A 12,909-nucleotide genomic window follows, 5' to 3' on the forward strand; every position below is an offset into this window, starting at 1 on the left:
ATCCCACATGCCGCGGAGCGGCTGGGCCCGTGAGCCACAACTACTGAGCCTGCGCGTCCGGAACCTGTGCTCCGCAATGGGAGCGGCTGCCAACAGTGAGAGGCCCGCGTACCGCCAAAAAAAAAAAAAAAAAAAGATAAGAGCCCAGTAGATAAAATTACGAGAGCTCTGAGGAGGAAGAGGGCTCACGGACTAATTGAACCTAAGCTGGGTCTTAAAATAAAAGATAGGTAAGCTTGACATCTACAAAAATGAGGGAAAACTGCATTCCGAGAAGAGAGAAAGTGTGTGAGGAATATGTGAGGTAAGTGAGGAGGCAGTGAGAGGATTTCCCTGCCTAAACCAGAGATTTCTCTAACTCCATTCAACTCCATCACGAGCTATTTTCTCTACTTAGCTCAAGTCTACATATAAAAGAAACCAATGTAATAATTAAAAACAACAACAAAACTGTCCTGAACATCCTAAATTAGAATTACACAGACAAATTAAGGTAACTGTCAAAAGCCAGAGAATGCAGAAAACAATTATTTGTTAAAACTAATGTAATTAAGTATTCAACGATTCCTGCTCTAGAACCTCCTGTACTTAAAGGTTAAATCGTGTATGTCTTATTTCACAATTTTATTTTTTCTTGCTTTTTTTAGAAATAATATTTTAAAGAAATACTCTCTCGAGAAATAGGGATCAATTCAAACAGAAGGCTAGGCACTAAACAAGCAAAAAACATTAGACTGGATCCCAGCATTACAGTTCCAGTGACATTTGGTCAAAGTTGAGCATTAATGAATTTCCATCCTTAAAGCTGAGAATAAAAATGTAAAATGATGTAAACTTAAGCTGTCACCATTATCCTCTTCAGACCATAGTATTGTTCACCTTTGGAAACAAAAGCAGAACTAGCTGGTATTCATGTGCCAAAGCAATAAGCTGCCCCAAAGAAACAGAGACTAGATGTTAATGAGAAGATGAAATGAATACAGCAAACTCGGCTGTTCTTAAATGCCACTGAAATTGCAATCGTGTGTCTGAAAAATTGAGAGCTACTTGGGGAGCCTTAAACACCCATAGAGGGAAGTAGAAAGCAGTCAAAGTGTTTCCAGGTGATGGATAAACTTACTAAGAGTTTGATCCACTAACAAGGAAATGAAGTAAATATCCAACGAATTAACTGAGTCTTGAAAAAGTAAAGGTGAGATAGGACAGAATTACAAAATCCAACCAACCAGTTTCCTGCTTATGAAAGATAATGTTAAAAGTGTAAGAACTGGCACCATAAGTATGTGGTCCCTTGGTTTATAATAGATAAATTTCTAAGTTGAATATAATTGTCTTTTGATATGATTTGTAGTTGACCAGCTTTAAAATCTTGCTTTCTGATCATTAGAAATTTCTAGAAATGTTTTTTATAAATACTTTCGTGAATACTAAGTGGTGCTGATTTAAGGATTGATATGAGCATATTAAAATATTGACTTTTAGGACACAGAAAGACATTATATTAATAACTAATGCAGAAATACAACTCCAGAGATAAGGAACTCACTTGAAATCATCCTCTACAAAATTATTCACTTTACCAGTGATAATACTGAGGCCCAGAGGGGTGACAAGACATATTGAATGTAATGCTACAGACCTAGGATTAAAACTAAATGTCTTCACTCCCAATTCAGTAGTTTATTTCCATTTAATTAATGGGAATTACATCTCAAAGAAATGGAAAACTGGGGGATGATATTATTTAAAGACCAAGTATCTCTAATTTCAGTACATTCCAGTTGTGAAATGCAGGGAAGACACACAAATTAGATAGACTTTCTTTTAAGTTATAGTGAACTTTGCATCAATAATGTCAGTGGGCTCATCAAAAACAACCAATGGCAATTATATGTCAAAAACCAAAACAAGGTTATTTGTAATAAAAATGTTTCTGCATGGACTAAGTTGCAGAATCATTTTTTTATTTTGAAGAGCTTGAAAAATCATTAAGAAATTAATAGAAATTACTTCAAGCCAAGCTTTTGTACAGTTTTATTTCAAAATTTTGGGGGGTGGTCCCAATCAATATTGCATAGAACTTTTTTAACATGCCTTGTATGAAAAGGACTGTAAATCTCATACTTTAAAATAGGTCACAAGTCTTAAAGAGTTTAATCAAAAAGCAAAATGGTGTTTTTTAACATAGAGAAGATTATTTGCTTCTTTTTTGCTCCTTTGTCTTATAAGTGCAATGTGATGTATTAGTTTAATTAAAGTCTACCAAATTATCATAAGGATTTTATGTGCTGCAAATAATTGGCTTTGTTCTCTGCTCACTTTTTCTTAATGGAAGCAGAACATTTTTTTACATGATACTTAGTGTAAGATACCAGAAAACTACAGGGAAGAAAGGCAAATGAGGTGCCTAATGAAGTGACCTTCCTCATCTTGGACATGAAATAAAACTAAGCCTACACTAATGCAATGAACATAAGTCAGTGTTTTCAGAGAGTTAAGAGGATAGGTAATATTATGGCTCAGAGCCAAACCATACCAAGAATTCTTCCATACATAAAAATGACAATCCCATTAATTTGAAAAGCTGATAGGCCCTAAAATGAAGTAAAATGTATAAATAGATCATGTTATAAGATTTTTTTATGGAAACCATAATGATTCAATCTTTTTCAAGGGACAGATTTAGATGATAATACAGATAAAGCATATTACCAGGTACGCCTCTGATAAGTGACAATTTAAGCACATAAATGAACAGAGAATTAATGAATACAGCATATTAAATGAAAGTTGTTTCAGAAAGTAACAGTACTCACTAACGTAACCACTCTTGCCAAAGGTGAATTGGAACAAATTATAATTAAAATATACACTCATTTACAAAACACTGCTATCTCTAACAGTAGTGTAACAAAAAACTGAGAATAACCTATGAACATGAAATCAGTTAACTGGTTATTTTATGAAATGTGAAAGACAGAAATTACCAGTGACTTTCTTATAGTATAATTCCTAAAGTATGTTACAGAGTATGTATAAGACATAAAGGATAATCAGTAGTGATTCTTTTGTTAGGAAAAAATGTGATCACTACCATTTACCACTGTCCTGAAAGAAACATAATCAATATATTACAGACTTCCTGAAAATTTTTGAGCTTTTAATTCATCCTCTGAATTACTTTTTTAAAAAAATTTGTGCTTCTACTCCTGGCCTCATAACATGATAAGTGTTTTCAATTACGAATAACTAATACTCTATTGAGTGTTTATGAGATCTCAGGCTAACGCACGTGGTCCCTAGAAAGTAGATACTATCATTAACCCCATTTAACAAAGAAGGAAGTCAAGAACTGAGAAATTAACTTGCTCCAAATCACAGTTCTAAAAAAATGGCAGCATTGGAATTTTAGAGCCCAAGAAGTCTCATCTTTGTGTCTGCGCTTTTAACAAGACTACACTCTACTGCCTCTCCAATTAGTGATAAAATTTTTCTTAAAAGCAGGTTTTATCACACTTGCTATACCTTTTCAAATATACTCAACATTTTTCGGGTAGAGAATATTATTGCATTTTTAATATGGCCAGAAAATGTGTAGCATCTGATCTTAGGTTTATTAAAACTCTCTCTCTCTCTCTGTCTCTCTATCTCTCTCTCTGTCTCTCTCTCTCTCTCACACACGCACACACACAATAATTACATTATTACATTTATGAAGAACATACGATAGGTGTACATAATGATATACTCAGATGGTGTTAAGCCAGGAGGTTTTTTTCCTTTTCCTCTCTTCTTAAAGGCACACTATGTACTTGTGAAATCGCATGACCTCAAAATGTGCCTAACTAACAGTTAAGCCAAGAAAATGATAGTCTTCCCAACCCATGACACATGTTTTAAAAGTAATTCTCTCATCGGTTGTCTCTGAAGAAACATTCCTAGGAAGGAGTGCTTCCTCAGTGAGCGAACATGCATACTTTGAACAGATATACTTGATTTACTCCATTTGTTTTAAGCCAAAGAGTGAAAGGGAATCTTTAACAAAACTGTCATCTTTAAACCACAGTGATATTTCATTTTCCCCTTCTGCACTATTTAGATTGCCTGGAACTGAAATGCTTCCAGAGGATCCTGTGTCCAATTTTTCAAAGCTGTCACTTTCTAGCAAATCTGCTTAAGCAAAATACTTATGTTGTTAGAAAACAGAACAAACATACATTATAAAATACATTCTATTCTTCTGTTCAGGTCAAAGTCTTATTCAAGAATGGGAACTTGGAAGAAAATGTGGAAATAAATTAAAAGATGACTATGATGGATTGGTTAAAGTCAATGAATCTGGTGCACCTCTGATTAGTTTCCAGAGATACACTTTGACTTAGCTCAGTAGAGTTTTTCACACAATAATCATATAATCAAAATGTTATTTTCAATACATTCACTAAAGGTCATTAAACTGAAAAAGAACAAATACAGAGGAAAATGGGACATTGAAAGATGACCATGGTTACTCTTCCTAAGATCATGTCTATAGCAGCAGTTATAATGTTCTTGTCAAGCTTCCATGTCCCAGAGGGTAACAAAAAATTGTCAAGCATTACACTTGTAGACCTCTGGCCTCTCCGAATTGTGAGCATCATAACTCACATCCTCTAGTACCCGACTAAGTAAAAGCACAACAGTAACAAAATGCAAAATAATGATGATAAGAATGGTGTGAAAGACAACAAAACTTCAGTTAACACCAAAGAACTTCCAAAATGTGAGATGAGACATGTTTTGAAAAAGTTCAGGCATACTGAATTGAAATATTACTCAATATTCTTAGCACAGAGTATGCTTTCTTTATTCACACATATACACATACTCTAAGTTGTCTCTATACATGTGGACCTTTTTTTTCCCTGTATGCATGATTACACACTTCTGGTTTAAATTAATCTTTCCAAGTTTATGCAGTAAAAATTACGTAAGACTTACAATTCCTTCCATTGCTTTAAAAAGCTAGTCATGCCTCAGCAAAAGTCAGGACTGCTTATGGTGTACAATCTGAAACCCCTTCTCTCTCAGCACTTTAACACTAGATCTGTCACCCTTCAACACCACAAAATCAATACCCTGGAATGTCATGGTTCTCTGATGGCCCACAAAGTCAAGGCATGATCAATTTCAACTTCCTTACTAGATAGAAATAGACTTAGATAAATAAAAAGATTTTATTCAAGTTAAATTCAATAAAACAAAGGAATAAAGGTAGAAAGAGTCAGAGTTGTTAGAATTCAGTCCAAAAAATTTACACTTAAATCTAGATCCATTTTTAAATCCAACTAAATTGCATACTCAGCCAAAAGGTATATATCAGAAATTAAAAGAAGCCTAGAACTTACTGTAATCCCCAGATTAAGAAATGCTATCAATTAAATGTGTATGTGTGTGTGTGTGTGTGTGTGTGTGTGTGTCTGCACACACGTGTTTCTTTTATTGCATTAGTTAATAAACAGTAGGGAAAGGACGGTGTCTGAGTTCTTTATTGTGTATCCCTAGAAAACAGGGTAATTTTTGGCTTCATTGCTCAGTAAGAATAAGAATCTTGTCTTTCTTGTCATAAACTGTATATCCTGTATTTAGAACAGTCCAAGACATGGAGTAAGCCCTCAATAAATATTTGATTAGTATATGAAAATCAATGCATACATTAAATATAATCTGGTACATAAACTTACCTGAGGGCAAAACTTCCTCTTTCTTGTTCACTGCTGTATCCCTGGCTTCTATAATGCCTAGGACATAACAGGCACTCAGTAAACAGCTATTGTTTTGAAAGACTAGAGAATGCCTCCTATTTTACTAATTTCTAGCACTCTGTGGAATTGAAGTTTTTCAAGAGGTTTTTTTTTTTTTTCCTGTAATAAACACTTTATATGTCAGTGGTTTCAGTTTTCTCCTAAATTTCAACATACATAAACTCAAAGACTTATTATTTAGAAATGCCTAGAAAAAGCCAGGCCTGAGACTCAGGAGACATGGAGTGCAGTTTAGGTTCACTAACTTGCTATGCAACTTTGCCTCTCCAGGCCTCTGAGTCTTATCTATAAAATGTAAAGGAGGGATAGAGGGAGAACAGGATGGTTCTCAGGTATTCTCTTGGGAATGTGTAGGTATGCAACCTCTTGGGTATGTGTAGAGATATGGATTTTTAAAAATCAATGAAAGGGACTCTACAGGTCAGAGAAAAGCTCTAGAGCGATCCTATTAAGAGAGTTAAAAGAAACTGGAGTCATTCAACTGAACAAAGAAAATGCTGAAAATGCCAAAGGGAATCAGACCATTGTGAGAGGACTCACAGGTATGTGGTACCCAGACCTGAGTTGCTACTTCCTGGTCCCTTAAAGCACAGAGTATAGCTTGGCTCACTCCTTTGTCTTCCTACACCATCAAAACTAAAAAGAAAAATACTCACACTCACATCTAGCTTTCTCCAAGAGGACAAAATGTTGGCCAATAAAATATAGAGAAAAGTCCTTGAGGAGGGAATCCTTCTCAGGACAGAAAGGAAATGGAATCAACGGAAGTTTTTCTTTTTCCTTTTCATTTTTGTCCCTCCTCCTTCTTCTCATCTGAAAAGAAGGGCAGAGTGACTGGAGAAGCAGCAACCAACTTGGGAATATGAGGAAAAAAACCCCAAAACTAAGGATAGTGGAGCAAGAGAACAGCAGCACCATGATTCCTCGGTGAAACTTGCTGACTGACGGCTTCTTGAAACTTGTTATAAGGGAAAAATAAACCCTTTACTTAACCATGATTAATTTATCACTTTCAGCTAAATGCATTCTTAAATGACATATTTGCTAAGGGAAAAACCAGAGAGAAGGATTATCCAAAAAAAGACCATGGGGGATAGGAAAAAGAAAAAGAAGTTATGACTATAAGGGCTCCTATTATTAGACACCAAATACAGGGCTGTAAGAGTCTCAGTCTGTCTGACCAATTACCATGTTTCACAAAATTTTATATCACTGACACCCTACAGAAAGGAGGCAGCTTCTAAGTGTAAAAAGCTCTAGAGCAGGAATCAGATGACATGGGTTTGAATTCTGGCTCTGCCACTTAATAACCCACTTAAGTTTTAGCAAGAGTTTCTTCAATATAAAATGGAAGTCACAGCATTTCACTGATACGGTGATTGTGAGGATTAACAATATAATGCATGCAAAGACACTTTCTAGATGCACAGTGCTTAACTAACAGCTATTTACATGGGATGATGCAAGTAAAACACTTAGGTACAGGTTCTGACACACAGTAAGTGCTTATTTATTATGATCATTGTTATTATCAGATAATACCTGTCCATATCTTCTCTAGAATATCTTGCTCATGAGCCTTCTCCCCCCAGGCATGGCTGATTGAAAAAGTCAGCTCTTAACCTTGGTAGAGCCAGAGTTTCTCTTGCTGGCATTTGAAATTGGTACCCAGAAAAATTACCAGTCTTGCAGACTGATGGGCATATAGCATGCAGATTAAGAAACTATGGAGTTGTCAGCCATGTTTTACCATATAGAGTAGAAAAAGATAAAAGGATCATCTCCAGTGTAAGAAGAAAGAAGTGGATGCACAGAGAAGAGAGATGGAGAGAGAGGGAAAGGGAGGGAGGGAGAGAGAGAGAGAGCACACAGGTGCTGGTGCTACTGAACTTCGAATATGTTTATGAAGATTGAGTTCCATGTACTTCTAATTTAGCATAATATATTCTGAGCTAGTTTCTCTTACTGGCAATCAAAGAGTGCTAACTAAATAAATATATTTGGGGCTTCCCTGGTGGCTCAGTGGTTGAGAGTCCGCCTGCCGATGCAGGGGACACAGGTTCGTGCCCCGGTCTGGGAAGATCCTACGTGCCGCGGAGCGGCTGGGCTCGTGAGCCATGGCCGCTGAGCCTGCGCGTCCGGAGCCTGTGCTCCGCAACGGAAGAGGACACAACAGTGAGAGGCCCGCGTACCGCAAAAAATAAAAATAATAAATAAATAAATATATTTGTTTTGGTGTTAGCATTGAAACATGTTACCAAGTTAGTTATAGAAAATCTGTATCTGGCTTCCCTGGTGGTGCAGTGGTTGAGAGTCTGCCTGCTAATGCAGCGGACTCGGGTTCGAGCCCTGGTCTGGGAGGATCCCACATGCCGTGGAGCAACTAGGCCCGTGAGCCACAACTACTGAGCCTGCGCATCTGGAACCTGTGCTCTGCAACAAGAGAGGCCATGATAGTGAGAGGCCCGCGCACCGCGATGAAGAGTGGCCCCCGCTTGCCACAACTAGAGAAAGCCCTCGCACAGAAACAAAGACCCAACACAGCAAAAATTAATTAATTAATTAATAAACTCCTAAAAAAAAAAAAGAAAATCTGAATCTATGAAAGCTTTATAAGAAAAGGCCACACATAATCCCCTTCTGCTTCTATAATTTAATGTTAGCTCTATGATTTTATGATAAAATTTCATGAAGAATTTGGAAAAGGCATATGCAATTTAAAACAAAAAATATTTTTCTATTTATTTATGATTCCCGATGGCTGCAATCATTAAAGAAAATGTGAGATTAATTAAAATGCTGAGGCTACACAATATTTTCTTGAAATTTTTAATCTGGGTGTCTTCTTGAAAAATAAAATCAAATGAAAAGTCACATTTATGTATGCAATTTTCCACATTTCCCTCCTGTGAACAGCAAACAGCCTGAGTAAGAAAACACAGATTTTAGGTGCCAGGAAAATAGAACTGACCAACTTCTAAACACTCCCTGACAATTTAGTGAATGCTAGGATACTCTGAGTACATCATGGTACCCAGAACTTAGAATCAAAGTATGGGTTTTCTGAAGGTGGATACAGCCAAATTGCTAAATGCTTTTGGATGGAGTCCCAGAATGCAAGGGCTTATGTGTACAGTTTTGTTTTGTTTTGTTGACAATGAAGAAAAACCCCTAGGTTTCACTACAATTCTGGTTTAACAATAGTCATTTTTCAGATGTAAGACTGTTCAAATATGGTCAGTTCCATGTAGCTAGGACAAAATTTTGAATTTGTTCAAAATAAGAAGTAGAGATTAAGTGTAAGAAATACAGGAGAATACTTCCATCTGGTGACAATAAATAAATCAAATGTGTCCTGTTTAAGACATTCAGGTAACTGATTTTGTCAGTGAAATCTTAGCTTCCAATGGAGAGAAGTTTTAGACATGTCCTTCCCAGAAAAGAGAAGACCCATATTTAGAGTGTTGATACACTCTAAAAAATAATAGCGATATAAAGTAAGTCTATAAGCTTATATCTTGCATAGTTTCTTTAATAATAAATCTTGAAGTGTATACAGATATTTTTGAAGACAAACTATATATTTTTCCCTTAAAATGTTGTTCATTGTATAATTTCAGCAATAACCAATGGGATTTTTTGATAATTATTAAATGAAACTTTTGTTCAGTTTTCCAGTTTTTCAATGAGGAAGCTATATTTCATTCCTATGTTTTTAATAGGAATTTTAAAAGGCTCCTAATTTATAATCATCTGGAGCACAGCTTATAGCTAACTTCTACACTAGAAGTTAGCATGATGTAGGCAATTATTTGTGGGGTGAATGAATCTATAATAAAAAGAAGAGTGCACGCTATCACTGAGCGCTCTATTCCCACCTGAGTTTCATATTTCTCTTTCCATTTACTTCACCCCAAACAGTTTCCATAACAAACACACTGGGTAACAGGGCTAAGACACTCAACGCTATTCCTCATTGTTAAGAAGCAGGAAGTCATAAACCAATTTCAAACCACAATCCCATAACTAAGGAAATCTGCCAAAAGACATGAAAGCCATAATGATTTATTTCTTGAAAGGAAAGAAAACCTGATACCCTATTTCAAGCAAGGACAACTGGAACCTGGTGCTTTAGCAGTATCTGTGGGATCTACTTTTAGAACAGATATTCCTTGTTCGAAAACAGAGCATGAAATGATGTTAATCTGTAAGTGGAGGAAGCTGTTCACGGCCCTCTAACCAGAGCATGGTGTACTTGAATTATCCACCCTTTCACTTTTCAACTCAGAATACCCACCAAGCCTGCACCAATGGCCATTATGAGTACTCCACTCTTAATAAATTCATTGGGCATTTTACAAGTACAAAGCCTGTAGGATTGGACACTTCAGAGTAAATTTTAGCTTCATAATCAAGAATATGGCTGAAAATGCCAGTTAGTGGTGCAAAGCACAAATAACCAAACTTTAGCTATAGAAAAGCCCTTTATGGACTAAAAATATCCACTATGCAATCTATCCCTGACTTTGCAAGGAGGCTCACCAGAATATTAATAATCAAAGATATCCAAATAAATTGCTGCTGAAAAGTGATCTCTTGGCTAAAGAGAATTACGTAAGATAAAAGTGAAGTGGGGGCTTCCCTGGTGGCGCAGTGGTTGAGAGTCCGCCTGCCGAGGCAGGGGACACGGGTTCGTGCCCCGGTCCGGCAAGATCCCACATGCCGCGGAGTAGCTGGGCCCGTGAGCCATGGCCTCTAAGCCTGCGTGTCCGGAGCCTGTGCTCTGCAACGGGAGAGGCCACAACAGTGAGAGGCCCGCGTACCGCAAAAAAAAAAAAAAAAAAAATAGAATTCGCCTAAAAAAAAAAAATACATAAACATCAAAACTCACTCCTGGACTCATCAATACTTAACTGGAGGCAAATTATACTTCTATTTGGGGGAAACTACTTATCAGAAGGGGAATGTCTGCCAATAATTGCTATGAAAACATTTATTTGACACTGATCCATGTTGCTTACCAGATTCAATTATTTTAAATAATAAATGGAAGTAGAAACAAAATCATTGTTAATCAATATTAGAGTGATTCTGTTGTAAAAAATCTACTTTTTTGTGTGTGCTATTTTTTTTATTTATTTATTTTTTACATCTTTATTGGAGTATAATTGTTTTACAATGGTGTGTTAGTTTCTGCTTTACAACAAAGTGAATCAGTTATACATATACATATGTTCCCATATCTCTTAAAAAAATCTACATTTTTTAAAGCTACCTGAAACTCTCATCTCCTAAACGTGATTTAAGAAATTTGATTGAAAGAAACTTGATTTAAGAAATTTAGTTTAAAATAATGCTTTATTTCAATTTGTTTTCACAACACATATCATCACCTGTTTGCCCATAGTTTTGTTGCTAAACACAAGTCCTTCTAAGAGAGGTTTCTAGTTGATTTTAAAGAGACAGGGGAAAGAGCACAATAACAGAAATTGGAAATCAAGTCAGAGGTAAGATGGAAAATATATATATATACCCAACAGCACCTAGTTAAATAAACTTACTGACATCGTAAACAGCAAAATCGTGTTTGTAAAGAACTTTTCTCTTACTTGATAACTTCCTACTCCACAACTTTCACTCCGTTACAATATTTATTGAGTGCAATTTCCTGCTTTAGGATGACAGAATTGTAGGAAATTAATCTCTGATTCAGGCTAAGGTCTTCCTGTTCACATCCCCTCTGCAAATGGAGCTTCTTGGGGAAGCTGAAAAGACACCAAATGTTTCACAGCTGAAGCTGTTCACCTGACCTTCTTTTGGTGACATAATTTTATGTTTTTGAAAGTTCTGAGGTTTCCCTTATTAAGCAAATGAAAGTTGAAGATGTAAACATACTACTTATAATAGCCAGTATACTTAGTAAATGTGTATTCAATTGTGGAATTTAACAATAAATTCAGAGATCAAATAAGTTACAATTGCTAGATCTTTCAAAGCTCATCAACTGATGCATAGCATTAGATTTATTGTAATGGCAGCCACACATTTATATCTACTAAAAATATTTTATCCAAAAATAGCATAAAAACTATTTAAACAAAATTATTCTGTCTAGTTTTTCCGTGTATCATATTGTTAGGGTACAATGACGATTAAAAGATTATTGAACAATTTTCTCCAGCGAAGTGGAAGTGGATATCACTTTCAACTGATAAAACTATAGCAATGTAGGATGGGAGATGAGTTACCTAAATTGGAATTTTGCCAGCTCCTTTAATGGTTTTAGTGTAACAGAGCTTGAATTTTCCTTTCTGTTGATGTTTATTTCACTGCCTGAGCAATAAGATTTTTCTGAGAAGTTTAATTCTCTCAAGTTTCCACTTCAATGTTCTAAATTGCAAGATAAATACCAAATTCTACCTTACTAGTAAGATCTGATATGACTGTTTTATTTAAATTCTAAAACCCTTTTTCACTCAGTACTTCTAGGAGACTAAGGGTTTCCTGATTGTTGGCAGAGCTACTAAAGATTCATAGCCCCAATGAAAGTAAGATTTTCATCAGTCCAAGTTTTTAGGAACAAACCGTCACAGTTCTTGTTACCATCTCTTTCTCTTTTAAAAATGCACGTTGCACTTCTGCTAGCAAAAGGTCTCAGATTGGCTGGAATATCCGATAGACACTACCCTGTGCTGTGAAGTTACCCGATCAGTATTTTCTCAGAGGCAAGTTTACCACTTGATAAATCATTAGCATCACTTCCTGTAGCACTGAAGTTTTCCATAGGGGTTCCTAACTAACTAAGGGCTAATCATCTGAGGTCTTATTTAGCTCTTGAGTTCTGATTAGATCATAGTTTAAAGTGGATGACTGCAGACTGCTAATTCTTACCTGACAACAGGGTGAACAAAGACTACATATTCAGCAAATATGTTTTATCTTTCCTTTTAACAAATCCATACCTTACTATTGTATCATTAAATGTAAAATCATGATGAGTTTAGCTGTTCAGCAGAAAGACACTGATAAGATTTCAGTGGCTACATGTTATTACTATGGAAATTTGTACTGGCTAAGTTATTTACAGCCCGTTACTAATTTTAAA

General features: G+C 35.9%; 1 protein-coding gene across 8 annotated transcripts in view; it reads right to left on the reverse strand.

Moving 5' to 3' along the window:
- Positions 1 to 12,909, reverse strand: part of PCDH7 (protocadherin 7) — a 409,263-nt gene that overhangs the window by 355,805 nt on the left and 40,549 nt on the right. The window contains exon 2 of one of the 8 annotated variants that reach the window (XM_049708858.1): positions 5,724 to 5,780. The exons of the other annotated variants lie outside the window; for them this stretch is intronic. Within the exon in view, the coding sequence (XP_049564815.1) occupies positions 5,772 to 5,780 (9 nt within the window). The 3' untranslated portion in view covers positions 5,724 to 5,771. The remainder of the gene's footprint in view (positions 1 to 5,723; positions 5,781 to 12,909) is intronic. 8 annotated transcript variants of the gene reach the window in all.

Source organism: Orcinus orca, chromosome 4 (assembly GCF_937001465.1).
Source record: "Orcinus orca chromosome 4, mOrcOrc1.1, whole genome shotgun sequence".
NCBI classification, from domain to species: Eukaryota; Metazoa; Chordata; class Mammalia; order Artiodactyla; family Delphinidae; genus Orcinus; species Orcinus orca.